General features: G+C 39.4%; 1 protein-coding gene across 1 annotated transcript in view; it reads right to left on the minus strand.

Annotated features, from left to right (window-relative positions):
• Nucleotides 1-2,721: 2,721 nt before the first annotated feature.
• LOC128700957 (lanC-like protein 2) overlaps nt 2,722-22,258 on the minus strand; it is a 31,323-nt gene continuing 11,786 nt past the window's right edge. The window contains 7 exon segments of the mRNA XM_070080153.1: nt 2,722-4,720; nt 4,723-4,750; nt 8,626-8,763; nt 9,220-9,402; nt 16,848-17,027; nt 18,122-18,230; nt 20,161-20,309. Of these exon segments, the coding sequence (XP_069936254.1) occupies nt 4,641-4,720; nt 4,723-4,750; nt 8,626-8,763; nt 9,220-9,402; nt 16,848-17,027; nt 18,122-18,230; nt 20,161-20,309 (867 nt within the window). The 3' untranslated portion in view covers nt 2,722-4,640.

A 22,258-nucleotide genomic window follows, 5' to 3' on the forward strand; every position in this document is an offset into this window, starting at 1 on the left:
ATTCCTTAAAATTACATATTAGTATTATCATTAACAAATTATTATAATCAAAAGCGAAGCGCTAAACCACAAGGGCCATACACCGCTGCTATTATTAACAAAACTGAGCCCTAATCCAACTAAAATTCCATGGAAATGAGAATTTGGGAGCAAAAATGCATAGATTTGTGGGGATTTTAGTCAGAATTTCCATTGCTGGAATAATTCTCAGCTAATCTATGAGATTTATAGAGAATTTGGGGAATTTTCGGTCTTAATAAATTTGGGGATTTCACGGGAGGTAGTGAAAGAAGTCAGATCAGTCCCTGGACCCATTATGTGGCTCTGGAATGTTGAGGTACAGTCCCTGGACCCATTATGTTAAGGTACAGTCCCTGGAGCCATCATGTGCCTCATAATGGGTTCCTGGACCCATTATGTGCCTCTGTACTACATAAACAGTACAAAAAGTACAGTGGACCCCCGCTTAACGATCATCTCCAAATGCGACCAATTATGTAAGTGTATTTATGTAAGTGTGTTTGTACGTGTATGTTTGGGGGTCTGAAATGGACTAATCTACTTCACAATATTCCTTATGGGAAAAAATTCGGTCAGTACTGGCACCTGAACATACTACTGGAATGAAAAAAGTTCGTTAACCGGGGGTCCACTGTACTACAAAAACATTAAATCCACAAACGGATGGTGTGATGACACAACGGTCAAAGAAAAGTTTATCTGTGGAGAGAAATAACGGAATCTACCAGAGTATAGAGGAGCAAACATTTTTATATAGGTGTGAGGCATGGGATTTACACATTGCAGCCAGGAGGATAGAGGCAGCGAAGATGTCATCTCTGAGAACAACGTTTGGTGTGGATATTATGCAGAGAATTTGGGGCGTTTAACTTAATAGGTCACCGAGGGTTTAATTTGGAGCTAAAGAATTGTTGCTGAGGTAGCTGAGGTATGTAGAGGATATTACAATCATAACTAAGAGCACTAAACTCACTAGGGTCATGTGGCACTGGTGTAGAGGATAGAGATGGATGGCATGATGAAGATAGTTAAATTTGGGATGGAAGGTAGAGGCAGGGATCATCTCAGAAATAGTTGGATGGGGTAAAGGGGGTTTTGAGTCTCAGGGGCTTGAGCACCCAGCAGGCTTGAGTGAGCATAGTAAGACAGGAGTAGGTGGAGATCAGCGACTTTTAGTGCTGTCGGAGTGTCAGCAAGGCACTGCAATAATCATTCAATAATTATTATTATAAGTAAGTGCTTAACCCACAAGGTTCACACAACGCTGAATAATTACTGAAAACAGCCAAGTTGTGGAAGTGGGAAGTGCAGCACCTGCACTCTGAAGGTCTGGTGATGCTGCAGTCGATGTAATCTTGTTGTAGCGTCAACACACTCCCCACAAGACATCGACTGGGTGAATACAATATCCCCCCCCCCAAGATATCCACAGGGGGATACCTTTCAAGACCTACCATGGATACCTAACACACTGGATAGTAGTCAACCCTATAAGTCATTTTTCCTTTACATACCTATTATAAAGTTTAACTGATAATTTAAGCAAAATACAGTAGAACCTTGGTAAGCAAGTTTAATTCATTCCAGAAGGCTGTTCGAGTGCCACTCTGTTTGAGTATCGAACAAGTTTTTCCCAACCAATTTTCTAGATGAATGGTTCAGAGAACCGACATGTTGATAAATTAGACACATGTGCAACTCTTGGGTATCTTTATTGAAGAAACGTTTCGCCACACAGTGGCTTCATCAGTCCAAACGCAGGAGAAACTTGAAGAACAGGAGGAGAATGAGGTAATCAGTCCCTCAACCTTCAGTCGATGTGTTCAGTCCATCAATCTTGAATAGAATACGGCATATCAGCGGAGAAGCAGCTTATAAACCGTATGGCAGGAGAGGTGCAGCAGTCATATGACTGCTGCACCTCTCCTGCCATACGGTTTATAAGCTGCTAATTTATCAACCAATTTTCTGTTTGGTTGGCTGTTACAACTAATCGTCGTAGGCCTCATGGTGACTTATTTATACAAATACAAAAAAAACACCAAAAAATGTGAAGAAACACATAATAGTTTACAGAGAAGTTCTGGCAGGTCCTACACGTTTGGTCAAGTAGGGAGCTGGTTGCATACCAAGGTTCCACTGTAAGTGGAGAATTATCACTTTTTCCACAGCTTCTCTTAGGCTTTAAGCAACTGTACCATCACTACTTTTGTGGTCTGGGACCATTATTAAGCAAAATTAAGGCTTATTTTTAGGCCTCGGTAAACCATGGATACAGAATCTATGGATACAAGGGTTCCACTGGACCTGTGGATGTGTTCCACTGGACCTGTGGATGTGTTCCACTGGACCTGTGGATGTGTTCCACTGGACCTGTGGATGTGTTCCACTGGACCTGTGGATGTGTTCCACTGGACTTGTGGATGTGTTCCACTGGACCTGTGGATGTGTTCCACTGGACCTGTGGATGTGTTCCACTGGACCTGTGGATGTGTTCCACTGGACCTGTGGATGTGTTCCACTGGACCTGTGGATGTGTTCCACTGGACCTGTGGATGTGTTCCACTGGACCTGTGGATGTGTTCCACTGGACCTGTGGATGTGTTCCACTGGACCTGTGGATATGTTCCAGTGGGAGTCATCCTCCTCTGGTGGCAGATCACCACTGTTAAGAAAATACAGGACAAATACACGCACATACATATTACTTTGGTAAATCTATATTATATACGCTAAATAAGATAGAAATACAACTATAGCTGTCTTATTCTATGTGATGTTAGGAATAATACACCTTAATGCATCTTGATACAACTTGATACAACTTGAAAATGAGAAATACAAGAGTGGAACCTCAGTGGAATTAAATCCTCGAGAGGAAGTAGGGATTTATTCTATATTATCATTAAAATATATCTTATAATGGTATAATACCTTAGAGTGATGCTAACTTAAATGGATAATACCTTAGAATGATGCTAACTTAAATGGATAATACCTTAGAATGATGCTAACTTAAATGGATAATACCTTAGAATGATGCTAACTTAAATGGATAATACCTTAGAATGATGCTAACTTAAATGGATAATACATTAAAGTGATGCTAACTTAAATGGATAATACCTTAGAATCATGCTAACTTAAATGGATAATACCTTAGAATGATGCTAACTTAAATGGATAATACCTTAGAATGATGCTAACTTAAATGGATAATACATTAAAGTGATGCTAACTTAAATGGATAATACCTTAGAATCATGCTAACTTAAATGGATAATACCTTAGAATGATGCTAACTTAAATGGATAAATAAATCATGTGTGCTAGCTCTTTTCAAGTTAACTGTATCGTGAGATTGATGTGAATACACTGGTGGAGCACACGAACCTTGCCATGTAAGCCCAGATGACAGCACCAAGCCTAACCTGCCTCTGACGGAAGGAATATTAACATCTACTAAGATCTACATCATCTACTAAGACTGATACAGTCCCGGGTACCGGAAATATTGGAGGTTAATCAGAACTTGACTCTGGGTGCCCAAAAGTGTTTTCACACATACCTTACGAGTACTAGAGGTCAGCAAATAAATGTACAACTCTTTTTTAAGATCGATGCAGCAAGGAAAAATAACAAACTGGTCCTTGGGGCAGAGAACGGGGACAACTAAAGCAATTTTGCCACCTGCGGCCAACTGCGACAACAATACATCATGGCCGAGGTTTTCCCATAGCGCTAGAATTTCTACGATTCAGATTAGCTCCTAACATATACATAGCTAAAACACAGAAATACCCATATTAACGAAAGAAATAGAAATTAGGAACAAAAAAGGCACAATACCGTGAATGGAACAATACATAAATAACCTGCACATAAGAGAAACTCATAATGAAATTTCAATACACCTTAAACCATTGACCAATCGTGCACTAACACACGAAGGTAAGGGAGCCGGTATGTAAACTGGCTCCCTTACCTTCCTGTGTTAGTGTGTGACTAGTTAATGGTCCAAATCGGACCAAAACGTCACAAGTTTCTTCTATATACAGTGGTACCCCGAGTTTCGTACAGTTCCCAACTCGAACAATTACGTAGGTGTATTATTGTAAGTGTATTTTTGGGGGTCTGAAACGGTCTAATCTAATTTACATTATTCCTTATGGGAACAAATTTGTTTGATAACGGCACTCGAACGGCCTTCTGGAACGAATTATGGCCGAAACTCGGGGTACCACTGTACAAGTTATTTGTGTATAAATAGAAATAAGATTAACCACTATATGCACTATAGAAAGATATGTCTATCTTACTATCTATTACTTCACATAGCGAAATAATTTTACAATGATCAAAAATGACTATTGTATTACCAAAGACAAAAGGAATATCATGTCAGGCAGCCTCTTCAGTGGAAATAATACATCCCTTCGCTGAAATATTACCCAGACAAAGCTCTCGACGCGTCTGCAAGGAAAACAAACGTAAAACTGATGTCCCAATGCGTTATAATTTTTCGGTCGCATGTGTCTTGCTACAGAACAAATGCCGGGAACTTCGCCTCATCGGGATTGGTCAGGTCGACCAGGAAATGTATGTTGCCGGCCAAACCCTCAAACAGCGAGAGCGGCCGGTCGGGAGTGCGACAACCATGCTGGCCGTAGTCCTGGCACCAATTGCCAAACTGTGCAGCCCTGTACAAATATGTGGCTTCCTTCGTCACCTGTGAAAGTAGAATAATGTTGGCGTTATTGCAATTTCTACAATAATATACGTATTTTTAAATGCAATAAGATCACAGTAAACAAGTGACTTCAGAATATGCAAAACAGCCACTGTGAAAGAATAGAGAAATTCCAAGCGCTTTCATGACTACTCACATTATCAAGGAACAATGAAAGTAATGCATCAAAGGAAGGCATATAAAGGGTCTAGACCACACCTCACTATCACATCCCACAACAAAGCAACACCTGACGTGCGACTCATAAGAAAGGAAACACTGCAGCAGGCCCGCTGGCCCAACTAGACAGGTCCTTCACACAACCCACCAACAAACTATTCTACCCAAGAATTAAGAATTTTAAAATTTATTATTTGTCCAATGTATTATTAAATTCTTCCCAAATTCTATTAATTATAAATGGATCTAATTTATATAAACCAAAGGAAATATTCATATTATTGTCAAAACTGCTTTTTATGAAACAAGATTCAATTATATTCCTGTCGACCATGGACTTGCTTGATACAACTTTCTCAACTTTTTGAAAATCAATTGGATGGTTATAATCTCTCACATGAATAAATAGAACATTGGAATCTTGTCTAGTTCTAATGCTATATTTATGTTGTTTTAATCTTAGTTCGAGATTTTTACCAGTTTGACCGTAATAAACTTTATCACAAATTTTACAAGGAATCTTAAGGACACATCCATCAGCATTTTGGGGGGAATTCTTTATCAAAAGTTTTTTTACTGTATCAAGATTTTTAAATACAACTTTGATATTGTAGTCCAGAGTTCATAGATGAGGAAATATCCAAAATTTATGAAATAGATAATGATTTGAAATACCCAAGAAACGTAATTGATAAATCTTTTAAAATTGCTAGAAATACTTTTTACAAACCAAAAAGGGACAACCAGCCTTATTTAACTAAAAATATGTTGGTTCTCCCTTACCATCAAAACTTGGTTGATATGCCTTCTCTTCTTAAGACTTTTAATATAAAAGTTGTATTTAAAAATCTTGATACAGTAAAAAAAACTTGATAAAGAATTCCCCCCAAAATGCTGATGGATGTGTCTATAAGATTCCTTGTAAAATTTGCGATAAAGTTTATTACGGTCAAACTGGTAAAAATCTCGAACTAAGATTAAAACAACATAAATATAGCATTAGAACTGGACAAGATTCCAATTGACCCTTATATTGACTCTTTCAGTGCCCGTCATGTAGAACTACATCACTGACATCAGGGTCCCTCAGGTAGTTCTATGTCATGATTTTGAACTCATATAACTGAGTTCAAAATCAAATTCAAATTCTTATTTCTTTGCATAACATACGATGTGAGATTTGTGTTATAAAATACAGTGGACCCCCGGTTAACGATATTTTTTCACTCCAGAAGTATGTTCAGGTGCCAGTACTGACCGAATTTGTTCCCATAAGGAATATTGTGAAGTAGATTAGTCCATTTCAGACCCGCAAACATACACGTACAAACGCACTTACATAAATACACTAACATAATTGGTCGCATTGGGAGGTGATCGTTATGCGGGGGTCCACTGTACTGTTAAGTACAAAGACAGTCACTGGCACGCCTGAGTGGTAAATTTTGGCGTAGATATGAGCGAGTAGGTATGTGTGCAGTGAGTGTACACAGTACCAAAAAAATCCGGCCCCATGTCATACATGATACCTTTGATATGGCTTTAACCCTTCAATTGTCCAAACGTAGATCTACGTTTATGCGCATAGCGCTCCGACCTTGATTTTCTCCATTTGAAAGCATGTAAAACAATACGTAGATCTACGTTCGGAGCGCTACGCAAGAAAATGTAGATCTATGTTTGGACAGTTTAGGGGTTAATGAGTTTCAAGAGCGTTACTACTCCCAGAGCCCAGCCGTTGACCAAGCTTGTCTGGTGCTAGCCTGGTCGATCAGGCAGTTGCTTCTAGAGGCCTGTTGCCCAACATATCCATCACAGCCTGGTTGACCTGGCACCTTGTCCAGCTTTCTCTTGAAGACTTCTACACTTGTTTCTGCTGTGTTTCTGATATCTTCTGGTAAGATGCTGAATAATCCGGGGCCACAAATGTTAATGGGAAAAACAAAACTCCAACCATGTAAAATTCCAAGAATTTCACTATTTTTTCACTGTGCTTCTTTGGCACATTAAGATATCACCTAAACCCTACCACGGGCGGGGTTAGAACCCGCGATCAGAAGGTCATAAAACTCCAGACCGATATGTTAGCCACTGGGCCAGCTAGCCACAATATGATTCAATGTAGCCGCAGCTGGCCCAGTGGCTAACACACCGGTCTGGAGTTTAATGACTCTCTGATCGCTGGTTCTAACCCTGCCCGTGGTATGATTTGTTTGCAATTGTGTCATTACGATTTCGTGAGTCAAGTTAAGATATCACCTGTTTCATGCGATCCTACTCCTCCGTCGTGGGTATTTAAAAAATCCAGACTTGCAATGCGGAGTCAGGTACCAATCGTTTTGTGACTAACATTTCATGATGTGTAAACTACATTACCAATATATTGCAGAAAATAAATAAATTATTTGTATTTGTACAGGTGCTCCTCGACTTACGATATTTGGACTTTACAATGGTGCAAAAGTAATTACTTTGGAGATGGAACTTGAAGTAATTACTTTGGAGATGGAACTTAAAGTAATTACTTTGGAGATGGAACTTAAAGTAATTACTTTGGAGATGGAACTTGAAGTAATTACTTTGGAGATGGAACTTGAAGTAATTACTTTGGAGATGGAACTTGAAGTAATTACTTTGGAGATGGAACTTGAAGTAATTACTTTGGAGATGGAACTTGAAGTAATTACTTTGGAGATGGAACTTGAAGTAATTACTTTGGAGATGGAACTTGAAGTAATTACTTTGGAGATGGAACTTGAAGTAATTACTTTGGAGATGGAACTTAAAGTAATTACTTTGGAGATGGAACTTGAAGTAATTACTTTGGAGATGGAACTTGAAGTAATTACTTTGGAGATGGAACTTGAAGTAATTACTTTGGAGATGGAACTTGAAGTAATTACTTTGGAGATGGAACTTGAAGTAACTACTTTGGAGATGGAACTTGAAGTAATTACCCAGCAAGAAGACAACAAGTTCCTAACTTGTGTTCATTTACTAACTTTTCAATACTGGTACAGTGGTACCCCAAGTTTTGTACAGCTCCCAACTTGAACAATTATGTAAGTGTATTATTGTAAGTGTTTTTGTGAGTGTAATTTTGGAGGTCTGAAATGGACTAATCAAATTTACATTATTCCTTATGGGAACAAATTCATTCGGTAACGGCACTTGAACAGCCGTCTGGAATGAATTATGGCCGAAACTCGGGGCACCACTGTACAGTGGACCCCCGGTTAACGATATTTTTTCATTCCAGTAGTATGTTCAGGTGCCAGTACTGACCGAATTTGTTCCCATAAGGAATATTGTGAATTAGATTAGTCCATTTCAGACCCCCAAACATACACGTACAAACGCACTTACATAAATACACTTACATAATTAGTCGCATTGGGAGGTGATCGTTATGCGGGGGTCCACTGTATTTAGTTACAGTAATTATTTGTTTATTTACCTATTCAGTGACAGTAGTTATTTATCAGATCACAGTCATGTGCAATAATAACCCATATGGAGACATGAACTCTTTAGCAAAAGAGGATCTCAGAATACTTTAGTTATCCATCATATTCATATCCAACTTACGATATTTTCAACTTACGATGGGTTCGTCGGACCATAACCCCATCGTAAGTCGAGGACCACCTGCATAGAGAAATCAGATTAACTATATAACACTCATATAGTCTTACCTGATAGAGATAGAGCAATGCATAACCATTGCCTGCTGAGCCGTGACAGAGACCATAACCCTTCTTCAACAAGCCGCGCTCCCACACGCACTCCCCACTTTTCTTGGCGTGCTCCAGATAACTTGTATTTCCAAACACCTGAGAAACCAAAACGTAGTTTTGAACTTTATAGCACTGAGGTGTCTAAAATGCTGGCAGCAAGGTGCTAGTAACACCTTCTCTTATGACAAGCATGGCTTATGAAGGAAGGATTCTTCTCCACTGCCCAATGGATGTAATACCGCTGCTCCTCGCTTTACGATGGTTCGGCTTACGATAATTGAACTTTATGATGGTGCAACAGTGATGCACATTCAGTAGTTATCAAACTTTTTTGGTACTGTACAATACTGTACAATACTGTACATTTATTGACAGGATAAACTTACAGTCATTTATTTCCTTTTCAATACTGGTATTCAGTGACTGTAGTTAGTTATTTACTTATTTATTTATCATACATTCATATTCGACTTATGATATTGTCAACTTATGATGAGTTCGTTGGAACTTAACCCCATCATAAGTCGAGGGGCACCTATACTGCATTATTACCTGGTAGGCTTTAGCAAAAAGGAATACGGCTCCAGGGGCCCCGTGACACCAATGTACGAGGCGGTCGGTTGGATTGCCAATTGATGAAGGCAAGTTGCCAGAGCTGAACTGCAAGTTGCACAAGTAGTCGATTGTTGGCTGAATCATCTCCGTCAATTCTTTTGAAGTGAGATGCTCCTTTACCTACGGGAAATTTAAATTTTAATAATACCAGCAAACTGTAATCAAAATCAGGTTGAGTATTACATTAGAAGATGGGTGGAAGAATTTAACGTACAGTAGTCCCCTGGTATCAACAGAGGATACGTTCCAAGACTACTTTTGCACTTTGGGTTCATTATTAAACAAAATTAGGGTTTATTTTCGGGTCAAAGTAAACCACGGATAACTGAAACTGCGGATACAGGGGCTCTACTGTATTTAGATATGTGGGAGTAAATCACCGAGTGGATGTGGAGGAAATGGATACATTTAGATATCTGGGAGAGAACCACTGAACGGATGGGGAGGAAATGGATGTATTCAGATATCTGGGAGTGAAATACTGAACGGATAAGGTTTAAACTCATGGCAAATGAGTCTTGAAACTCAGAGGCCAGTGTGTGAATCTGGTAGTGGACATGTCAGCAGATGGGTCTGTGAAAGACAACGCAAAACCATAGAAACCATAGAACAGATGAGGGGGAAAAGGTGGGCGGTGTGCTGAGGCATCTGCGGAAAGAATAACATTTACCTATGAAGTCCAAAAAAATTAATGTACCAGTGTACATTGGTACCAATGTACCAGTGTACAGTGGTACCAGTGGTACCATTGTACAGTGGTACCAGTGGTACGAATGCTCTTATGTGGGTGTCAAGTGAGGAGGAGGTAAGTCTCCTTACTTATCAGTAGAGTAATTGACGGCAAGTTCGTTTATCACTAGAGTGACTGATGGCAAATTCATTTATCAGTAAACTGAAGGCAAGTCCGTTTGTCAGTACAGTAAGTGGCGGCAAGTCTGTTTATCAGTAAGTGGTGGCAAGTCTTTTAATCAGTAAGTGGCAGCAAGTCTGTTCATTAGTAAGTGGAGGCAAGTCTGTTTATCAGTAAGTGGTGGCAAGTCTGTTTATCAGTAAGTGGAGGCAAGTCTGTTTATCAGTAAGTGGCGGCAAGTCTGTTTATCAGTAAGTGGTGGCAAGTCTGTTTATCAGTAAGTGGCGGCAAGTCTGTTTATTAGTAAGTGGAGGCAAGTCTGTTTATCAGTAAGTGGCGGCAAGTTTGTTTATCAGTAAGTGGCGGCAAGTCTGTTTATCAGTAAGTGGCGGCAAGTCTGTTTATCAGTAAGTGGCGGCAAGTCTGTTTATCAGTAAGTGACGGCAAGTTCGGTAAGTGATGGCAAGTCTGTTTATCAGTAAGTGGCGGCAATGTCTGTTTATCGGTAAGTGATGGCAAGTCATTTACAGATACATGATGGTGGACGATACTGAAAAACTGAAGACAGAACATTAGAAAAAACTCTATTTACCTGACTAATAATAGGGAGGGGGAGGGAAGAGCACCCAGTAATGCAAATTATCATTAAAACAATGTTAAACCATAGCAAAAACAAATACAATACTAGAGAACTCTACTGTATATAAAATACAGTAATATACATACACTTTACAGATATACTGTAATAAGCATCACAACCACTGTGAAAAGCAGAATTTATTTATTTATTTATTTATTTCCAATTTGTGCACACATACAGAGGTACAAAAAAATACAGATAAGAGCAGTATGCCAAAGCCACTTATACTATGCATAGCATTACGGGCTGGCTTAAAATTAACTTAAGATTAACTAAGCAATGATTATTATTATTATTATAATCAAAAAGAAGCGCTAAGCCACAAGGACTATACAGCGCTGCTACTAAGCAATGATGAAATCAGTGATAAAACATTAATGTAAACAGATAACTATAAAGCACAAGTGAGTATTACAAAGACAGGTCATATGGTTGCATTCAGTTAGGTAGTGATTCTGTTAGGTAGTGTATTTAAAAAATAATAAAGTTAGATTGGGTTTTAGGTTTAACATTTATGTGATATAATTGTGAGAAACATTTAAGATATACAATTTATAAGGTTCAGTTATTCAGTATTTATTTGGTTTTGGGTGAGTAAGTGATCTTTGAGTAGAGACTTGAATTTATAAACAGGTAGTGTTTCTTTTATATTTACAGGTAATGAATTCCAGATTTTAGGGCCTTTTATGTGCATTGAGTTTTTGCATAGTGTGAGATGGACACGAGGAACATCAAAGAGTGATCTGTGCCTTGTGTTATGGTCATGTGTTCTGTTGAGGTTGGCAAGGAGATTATTCCAAGTGTGTTAGCGATTTCTCATATTATAGGTTGAGAACTCAATGAAGTGCTTGAAATAATAATAATAATAATAATAATAATAATAATAATAATAATAATTATAATAATAATAATAATAATAATAATAATAATAATACCACCACCACCATTCAATGTGGTTATATTGCTTGTTAAGATATCATCTGTTTCTTGCGCTCTTACTGCACAAAGTAATATTCATCGAAAATGGAAGTAATCGTAATAAACATGATTGCAAATGTATAAATATACCAGAGTGAAACTCCATGGGGAAGTGGAACGGAATTCTTCTTGCATAAGGCGTGTGTTGTATGAAGCAACTAACATGCCGGTAGCAAGGTAACCCCTTCTCTTGTATGCATTACTAAATTTAAAAAGAGCAACTTTCGCTTTTCTTTTTGGGTCACCTTGCCTCGGTGGGATATGGTCAGTTTGTTAAAAGAAGATTGTTATATATATACCTGAAAATAGAGTAAAAAACGTAAAATTACAGAGATTTTATTTACCTTTAGTGGCGGATAGATGAATTTTTTTGTTGTGATCATGACAACAACGGACAATTCTGTAACTGACGGACTTCGTCCATCATTTCCAAAATCAATTTACCCCAGCGGACTTTGTCTGTTATTTCCAAAAACCCGTTAAATCAAGGTTTTACTGTGTCTTCTGTAATCAAGAACAAGTTTCAGCAACTGTAATGGTACATAAGAAATTCAACGGAGTGTATCCGCAAGAAGTACGACAAGCCTTCCTCATCAATTAACCCTTAAACTGTCCAAACGTAGATCTACGTTCATGTGCGTAGCACTCCAAATGTAGATTTACGTTTTTTTAACATTTAAAAGCATGTAAAAAAAAAAACGAAGATCTACGATTCGAGCCCTACGCGTGTGAACGTAGATCTACGTTTGGACAGTTTCAGGGTTAAACTTGATAAAAACTATATAGCATGAACTCAGAGAAAAGCTATATAGCATGAACTCAGAGAATATTCATTTCTCTAGTATTCATTGTAACTCCTAAATTTATACTTACACTCACCCAAGTGAGTGTATGTATAAAATTACTCACATTGTTACTGCATTATTACTCTTTTGTAAGTCTTAAATTTGCCCAAAATACTTTACATATATAGAGGCTTTCTGCATGTGTGCCTAAATGTTATTCTCCTTTATATAAACATTGTATCGTGTTTAAATAAAGTATTATTATTATTATTAATATCATTATTATTATTATTATTATCTCAAAATTCCTTCGGTTCAAAAAATATTTCATTGTTTAGTTAATATATTTTTATTATATGTAATTTTTTGCATTTTTATTCATCTCGGTGAATGTTTATCTGGTGAAGGGACTACCAGAGGTGATTATGATTATATTGCTGGGTTGGTAGCGCACTTAGCTCACACACACTGGGGTCCGTGGTTCAATCCCCGGTATGGGTGGAGACATTAGGACGTGTTCCCTTAGCACACCTGCTGTCACTGTTCACCTAGCAGTAAAATAGGTACCTGGGTGTTAGTGGACTGATGTGGGTAGCATCCTGGGACAAAAGTGACCTAATTTGCCAGAAATGCTGTGCATAACAAGGGGCTTTCAATATAGTAGTCCCCCCTCCCCGTATCCATTGGATACATTCCAAGACCTACTATGGATAACCAAAACTGCAGATAGTAGTGAACCCAATATACAGTGGACCCCTGGTTTACGATATTATTTCATTCCAGAAGTATGTTCAGGTGCCAGTACTGACCGAATTTGTTCCCATAAAGAATGTTGTGAATTAGATTAGTCCATTTCAGACCCCCAAACATACACATACAAATGCACTTACGTAAATACACTTACATAATTGGTCGCACTGGGAGCTGATCGCCAACCGGGGGTCCACTGTACTCACGCAAGTCATTTACATTAGGTAGTAGGTTGGTAGACAGCAACCGCCCAGGGAGGTACTACCATCCTGCCAAGTGAGTGTAAAACGAAAGCCTGTAATTGTTTTACATGATGGTAGGATTGCTGGTGTCCTTTTTTTCTGTCTCATAAACATGCAAGATTTCAGGTACATCTTGCTACTTCTACTTACACTTAGGTCACACTACATATACAAGCATATATATACACACCCCTCTGGGTTTTCTTCTATTTTCTTTCTAGTTTTTGTTCTTGTTTATTTCCTCTTATCTCCATGGGAAAGTGGAACAGAATTCTTCCTCCGTAAGCCATACGTTTTGTAAGAGGCGACTAAAATGCTGGGAGCAAGGGACTAGTAACCCCTTCTCTCGTATAAATTACTAAATTTAAAAAGAGAAACTTTCGTTTTTCTTTTTGGGCCACCCTGCCTTGGTGGGATACGGCCGGTTTGTTGAGAAAAAAAAAAAAAGTCATTTACATACATACCTATGATGAATATTAATTGATAATTGATAACTGACGATTAATTGATAAATTACTCACAATAAGCGGAGAATTAACACCTTTTCACCGATGGGAAACACTTCACGGCTTCTCTTAGGCTTGAAGAACTGCGACCATCACTAATTTTGTACTATAGGATCATTATTAACCCTGAAACTGTCCAAACGTAGATCTACATTCACGTGCGTAGCGCTCCGACCTTGATTTTCCCCATTTGAAAGCATGTAAAAAAAACGTAGATCTACGTTCGGAGCCTGCCGCATGTCAACGTATATCTACATTTGGACAGTTTAAGGGTTAAACAAAATTAAGGCTTAACTTCAGGCCATGGTAAACTGAAGATAACCAAAACCGCGGAAACCATACCCGCAGATATGGGGGTTCAACTGTATAGTAGTATGTCACTGATGTCAGCTAAGCCCATATACAGTGGACCCCCGCATAACGATATTAATCCGTTCATGAGAGCTCATTGTTATGCGAAATTATCGTTATGCGAATGAATTTTCTCCATAAGAAATAATGGAAATAAAATTAATCCGTGCAAGACACCCCAAAGTATGAAAAAAAAACATTTTTACCACATGAAATATTAATTTTAATACACACAAACTGAAAAAGGCATGCACAATTACATGACACTTACCTTTATTGAAGATCTGGTGATGATTGATGGGATGGGAGGAGGAGAGAGTCTTAATGTTTAGAAGGGGAATCCCCTTCCATTAAAACTTGAGGTGTCAAGTCCTTTTCTGGGGTTACTTCCCTTCTTCTTTTAATGCCACTAGGACCAGCTTCAGAGTCACTGGACTTCTGTCGCACAACATATCTGTCCATAGTGGCCTGTACCTCTCGTTTCACAACATTGTCAGTGTAATAGTCACCAGCACGGCTTGCAATAGCTGTGTGAGAGTGATTTTCATCCATAAAGGTTTGCACTTTCAGCCACATTGCACAGATTTCCTTAATCTTTGTAGTAGGCAACTTCTTCAATTTCTCTCTCCCCTCCTCCGAACCAGTTTCCTCAGGTCTGGCCTCTTGCTGTTGAAGATGATCTAGCAGCTCATCAGTGGTTAGTTCTTCATTGTCCTCCTCCACCAACTCTTCCACATCCTCCCCACTAACCTCCAACCCCAAGGACTTTCCCAATGCCACAATGGATTTCTCAACTGGCATACTCCTCTCAGGGTTAGCCTCAAACCCTTCAAAATCCCTTTGGTCTACACATTCTGGCCACAGTTTCTTCCAAGCAGAGTTCAAGGTCCTCTTAGTCACTTCCTCCCAAGCCTTACCTATAAGGTTTACACAATTGAGGATATTAAAGTGATCTCTCCAAAACTCTCTTAGAGTCAGTTGAGTTTCTGAGGTCACTACAAAGCACCTTTCAAACAGAGCTTTTGTGTACAGTTTTTTGAAGTTTGCAATAACCTGCTGGTCCATGGGCTGCAGGAGAGGAGTGGTATTAGGAGGCAAAAACTTCACCTTAATGAAGCTCATGTCACCATAAAGTTGCTCTGCCACGTCTGTAGGATGACCAGGGGCATTGTCTAACACCAGGAGGCACTTAAGGTCTAATTTCTTTTCAGTTAGGTAATCTTTCACATTGGGGGCAAATGCATGGTGTAACCAGTCATAGAAAAAGTCTCTAGTGACCCATGCCTTACTGTTTGCCCTCCACAGCACACACAAATTAACCTTAAGGATATTCTTTTGCCTGAACGCTCTGGGAGTTTCTGAGTGATACACTAATAAAGGCTTCACTTTGCAATCACCAGTAGCATTGGAACACATCAACAGAGTAAGCCTGTCTTTCATAGGCTTATGTCCTGGGAGTGCCTTTTCCTCCTCAGTAATGTAGGTCCTGCTTGGCATTTTCTTCCAAAACAGGCCTGTTTCGTCACAATTAAACACTTGTTCAGGTTTCAGTCCTTCACTGTCTATGTACTCCTTGAATTCCTGCACATATTTTTCAGCTGCTTTGTGGTCCGAACTGGCAGCCTCACCATGCCTTATCACACTATGTATGCCACTACGATTCTTAAATCTCTCAAACCAACCTTTGCTGGCCTTAAATTCACTCACATCATCACTAGTTGCAGGCATTTTTTTAATTAAATCCTGATGCAACTTCCTAGCCTTTTCACTTATGATCACTTGAGAGATGCTATCTCCTGCTATCTGTTTTTCATTTATCCACACCAATAAGAGTCTCTCAACATCTTCCATCACTTGCGATCTCTGTTTCGAAAACACAGTTGAACCTTTGGCAAGAACAGCTTCCTTGATTGCCTTTTTGTTGCCCACAATAGTAGCGATGGTTGACTGGGGTTTATTATACAACCTGGCCAGCTCGGAGACACGCACTCCACTTTCATACTTATCAATGATCTCTTTCTTCATCTCTATAGTAATTCTCACCCTTATTCCTGTAGGGTTGGCACTAGAAGCTTTCTTGGGGCCCATGGTCACTTATTTTGCAGATAAAATCACCAAAAACACTGTAATAATACGAAATGTTCCGATTGTATGCTTGGATGTTACCGCGGAGGCTGGCTGGTAAACAATGCCACCGGCGGAACATTTGAGGCTGGCTAAGGCCGCACATTAGACGCATCTCGGACGAACAGCGTTGAGCGGGTTTTTTAGCGGTATGCGAGGCAAAATCTTAGCGATAAAATGTATCGGTATGCGGATTTAACGTTATGTAAGGCCAACGGTATGCGGGGGTCCACTGTACCTTGTACATGTAGAAATAAAAGATTATTATTATTATTATTATTATTATTATTATTATTATTATTATTATTATTATTATTATTATTATTATTATTATATTACCTGTAAAAGCATGAAGAGTATGCCAATAAGGCCGTGGGCGGCTCCGAGATAGCGCTTCTCATGCCACTGGTACATGAGAGGCGCCGAGCACTTCAACTTGCGTGAAAGCGCACGTCCTGAGTCTAGCATTGCCGTCACCACCGAGCGAATCAATTTATCATCAACTGCATCTTTGCCAATCTGAGTAATTATGAAAGGAAGATATGGATATTATGGATGTGTATACTAGGAATGAGCAAATATGGGAACAAATGGCATTTCTTTCAATGCAGTCGAAAGAATGCATCAAAAATTCAACAGTACATGAAATGGCCTTCAAAATATGTGCTATTTAATTTTGAACTAATGAAATCACGATAACATGATTCTGCGAGTTCTGAATGCACCTTTTCGAGTGAATTTGCAACAATTTCATCCCACAAAATGGATTCAAAATACATGTGTTATTCAATTTTGAATTCACAAACCACAAAATGGGTGGATTCAAACCCCATCCATTTCATGGCCTGTTTGCAATCGTGTGACCACAATTTTGTCAGTTTGCAGTGCACTCGTCTTAACACCAAGTTTCAAGGAGTTTCATATATACTCTAGCATGCCTAAAACATTGCTGAGACCTATAAATACTTCGTATATATTTCTAGACAATAGTAAATGACCAAGACAGGTGAAAATCTCCACTTGTCAGTGTGTTTGTGTCTATTTGAGTACTATTCTGAGTACTATTTTGAGTACTATTTCATTACCTAATATTAGTGTCAGAACAAAGATTGACTATGAAATCACAAGAACTACTGTAAATTGTAATTATCAGAACATAGAAATTATATAAAATAAAAACGAGGAAAAAAGGTATATCGGCAACACTCCAGCAAGGGGCAGGACTCGATGTTGCCATCAGGTGAGCATCCAGAGCCAACTTCGCGGTCTTATATCTCGGTAAGTACTGATACTAAAAAATTTTTTTTGGGTCTTATTACATACAGAAAATTGTCCTCTTTAATTAAAAAAAATCTTTTGTTTTTTGTCAAAATACTAGGAGCACTGGCAGTGAAAACATACATCTACATTTGGACAGTTTAAGGGTTAACTAATGCTCGTTTTTCTCCCCCAAACTCTTTAAATTGAGTGCAAAAATCAAACATAATTTGAATAGTGCGAATCTGAATCTTGCGACTACTTGGGATGATTCGTTATTTGCACTAATCAAGGCCCAAACTAATTTATCAAGCCTCGAACAAATAATTACTACAAAAAATTAAAAAATATCTGACCTTCTGTTGGATAAAAAGAAGAGAATAGAGGTACCCAGCTCTTCCATAGAGGAGTTCGTCTGGCAGCTCTGACTTGATGTTCAATACATCGGTTTTTAATTTTTTGATTCTGAAAGAAAAAACAACTATGTATTATTATTACAGGCTTTTTTTATTATTTGTAGTAGTAGTGGTGGTAGTAGTAGTAGTGGTGGTAGTGGTGGTAGCAGTAGTACTGGTGGTAGTTGTAGTAGTGGTGGTAGTAGTAGCAGTGGTGGTAGTAGTAGTAGTGGTGGTAGTGGTGGTAGCAGTAGTACTGGTGGTAGTTGTAGTAGTGGTGGTAGTAGTAGCAGTGGTGGTAGTAGTAGTAGTGGTGGTAGTAGTAGTGGTAGTAGTAGTACTAGTGGTAGTTGTAGTAGTGGTGGTAGTAGTAGTAGTGGTGGCGGTAGTAGTAGTGGTGGCGGTAGTAGTAGTGGTGGCGGTAGTAGTAGTGGTGGCGGTAGTAGTAGTGGTGGCGGTAGTAGTAGTGGTGGCGATAGTCGTAGTGGTGGCGGTAGTAGTGGTGGCAGTAGTAGTAGTGGTGGCGGTAGTAGTAGCAGTGGTGGTAGTAGTAGTGGTAGGAGTAGTATCATTATTATTATTATTATTATTGTCTGCCTTCCCGCACCCACACAAAACATCCCACGCGCGCATTCTAGGTCAGCCTGGCTTTGCTTCTCGTCAAGTGAGATTACCCTGCACTTTCATACAAAACATTTCATAATAATCCATTGTTTTTTGTGCTTGTTTATTGAATGCAACTGCTAAATAAGCCACCATGGGACCAAAGAAAGTTCCAAGTGCCAGCCCTTAGATAAAGAAAGCGAGAAATTATGACCAGAATGTGTCCAAGAGAAGGATTTTGAAGGGTTTGAGGCTGGCCCTGATTACCCTACACCTGTTGTGGAATCTATTGTGGCTTTGAGGAAGTCCATGGGGTCGGATGTGAGTGGCCAGGATGTGGAAGAGTTGTTGGACGACCACAGGGAAGGGCTAACCACTGAAAAGCTGCAACGCCTTCAACTGGAACAGCAACAGATTGCAGTTGAGGAAATTGCTTCAAAGGAGGAGGAAGAGAGAGGGAAGACTGTGCCTTCTTCAGTGATTAAGGACATGTGTGCAAAGTGGAATGAGTTGCAAAGTTTTGTGGAGAAATATCACCCTAACAAAGCTGGTGCAAGCTGTGTCTGCAACATGTTCAATGACAATGCCTTGTCCCATTTTAGACAAATCTTAAAGAGACGCCAGAAACAGACCTCTCTGGACAGATTTTTTGTGCGACAGGTGTCCAGTGACTCTCAAGTTGGTCCTAGTGCCAGTAAAAGAGAAAGAAGGAAAGTAACCTCGGATAGGGACTTGATACCTGAAGTCCTTATGGAAGGGGATTCCCCTTCCAAACAATAACTTCTCCCCTCCTCACCGTCTTCCATACGCCATACGTCTTCAATAAAGGTAAAGGTTAAGCTAAATGCTCATTTATCCATTTCATTAGTCCCTTATATTTATTTCTCATTGTGTTCTGTATGTAAAACTTTAGTTATTCTCTATAAAATGTATTTTTTGTTAATACTTTTGGGTATCTGGAAAGGATTAATTGGAGTTACATTATTTCTTATGGGAAATATTGCTTCGGCTTTCGTCGAATTTGGTTTTCGTCAGACTTTCTGGGAAGAATTAAAAACGAAAACCAAGGTTCCACTGTTATATTATGATTATTATTATTGTTATTAATACAGTCACCTCTTTTATAAAAGCTCCTCAAAACAGTGGAGTTTTTTATGCTTAAAAAGGCACATCAAAAATTAAAAGACGAATGGAAACGCCCTGATAAAGCCCTCTATTCAATTTTGGAAGTAACTTCACAGTCGCATTTGCAACATTTACATTCAAAAAGAGAGAGAGAGAGAGAGAGAGAGAGAGAGAGAGAGAGAGAGACAAAGACAAACAGAGACAGACAAACAAAGATAGAACAACAGACAGAATTGCCTTAGAAAGAAACGATATATAGAAAAATATTCCACCCTTTGAGATAGTTGTTGACTTTCTCTTCTATGTTGTTCTTGTGGTATATAAGAGCCCCAAGGGAAAGAGGTCCGCTGTCACCACACAGGAAGGAGACCCTGCGACCCTTGAGCTTGCTGAGCGCCCTGTCCGCCAGCGTCTTCGCTTTCTGCAACGAAACAGAACGACACCGGACGTCAAAAATGGAATTTGCTGATGTCGTTAATTTCAATTTTTTTTGCATGTTGCCACAGTGGTATAATAAGGTACACACTGCCCATACACTGCCCACAACACTGCATTCAAAATTACCTTCAAATGAAGGTAGAAGGGATAACAATACAGTGGACCCTCAGCTAACGATGGCATCAGCTAACGTTAAATCCAGCCAACAATACATTTTAATGCAAAAATTTTGCCTCAGCTAACGCTAAAAAACTCACTCAACGTGATTCGTTCGAGACACGTCCATGTGTGGCCTGAGTGCTCCTCAGTTGTCCCGTGGGTGCCAGTGTTTACAAGCCAGCCAGTGCGGTCGCATCCACGCATACAATTGGAATATTTCATATTATCACAGCGTTTTTAGTGATTGCACCTGCAAAGTAAGTCACCATGGGCCCCAAGAAAGCTTCTAGTTCCAACCCTACAGGAAAAAGGGTGAGAATTACCATGGATATGAAGAAAGAGATAGTTGCTAAGTACGAAAGTGGAGTGCGTGTCTCGGAGCTGGCCAGGTTGTATACCAAACCCCAATCAACCATCGCTACTATTGTGGCCAAGAAAATGACAATCAAGGAAGCTGTTCTTGCAAAAGGTGCAACTTTGTTTTCGAATAAGAGATCACAAGTACTCGAAGATGTTGAGAGACTCTTATTGGTGTGGATAAATGAAAAACAGATAGCAGGAGATAGCATCTCTCAAGCAATCATATGTGAAAAGGCTAGGAAGTTGCATGACGATTTAATTAGAAAAATGCCTGCAACTAGTGGTGATGTGAGTGAATTTAAGGCCAGCAAAGGTTGGTTTGAGAGATTTAAGAATCGTAGTGGCATTCATAGCGTGATAAGGCATGGTGAGGCTGCCAGTTCGGACCACAAAGCGGCTGAAAAATGTGTGAAGGAATTCAAGGAGTACATAGACAGTGAAGAAGTGAAACCTGAACAAGTGTTTAATTGTGATGAAACAGGCCTGTTTTGGAAGAAAATGCCAAACAGGACCTACATTACTCAGGAGGAAAAGGCACTCCCAGGACATAAGCCTATGAAAGACAGGCTTACTCTCTTGATGTGTGCTAATGCTAGTGGTGATTGCAAAGTGAAGCCTTTATTGGTGTATCACTCTGAAACTCCCAGAGCGTTCAGGCAAAAGAATATCCTCAAGGCTAATTTGTGTGTGCTGTGGAGGGCAAACAGTAAGGCATGGGTCACTAGGGACTTTTTCTATGACTGGTTACACCATGCATTTGCCCCCACTGTGAAAAATTACCTCCTGGAAAATAAATTGGACCTTAAGTGCCTCCTGGTATTAGACAATGCTCCTGGTCATCCTTCAGACTTGGCAGAGCGACTTTCTGGGGACATGAGCGTCATTAAGGTTAAGTTTTTGCCTCCCAATACCACTCCTCTCCTGCAGCCCACGGACCAGCAGGTCATTTCAAACTTCAAAAAACTTTACACAAAAGCTATGTTTCAAAAGTGCTTTGTAGTGACCACAGAAACTCAACTGACTCTAAGAGAGTTTTGGAGATATCACTTTAGCATCCTCAATGATGTAAACATTATAGGTAAGGCTTGGGAGGGAGTGACTAAGAGGACCTTGAACTCTGCTTGGAAAAAACTGTGGCCAGAATGTGTAGACAATAGGAATTTTGAAGGATTTGAGGCTAACCCTGAGAGGAGTATGCCAGTTGTGGAATCAACTGTGGCATTGGGAAAGTCCTTGGGGTTGGAGGTTAGTGGGGAGGATGTGGAAGAGTTGGTGGAGGAGGACAATGAAGAACTAACCACTGATGAGCTGCTAGATCATCTTCAACAGCAAGAAGCCAGACCTGAGGAAACTGCTTCGGAGGAGGGGAGAGAGAAATTGAAGAAGTTGCCTACCTCAAAGATTAAGGAAATG

This window comes from Cherax quadricarinatus, unplaced genomic scaffold (assembly GCF_038502225.1).
Source record: "Cherax quadricarinatus isolate ZL_2023a unplaced genomic scaffold, ASM3850222v1 Contig176, whole genome shotgun sequence".
In the NCBI taxonomy this organism is placed as follows: Eukaryota; Metazoa; Arthropoda; class Malacostraca; order Decapoda; family Parastacidae; genus Cherax; species Cherax quadricarinatus.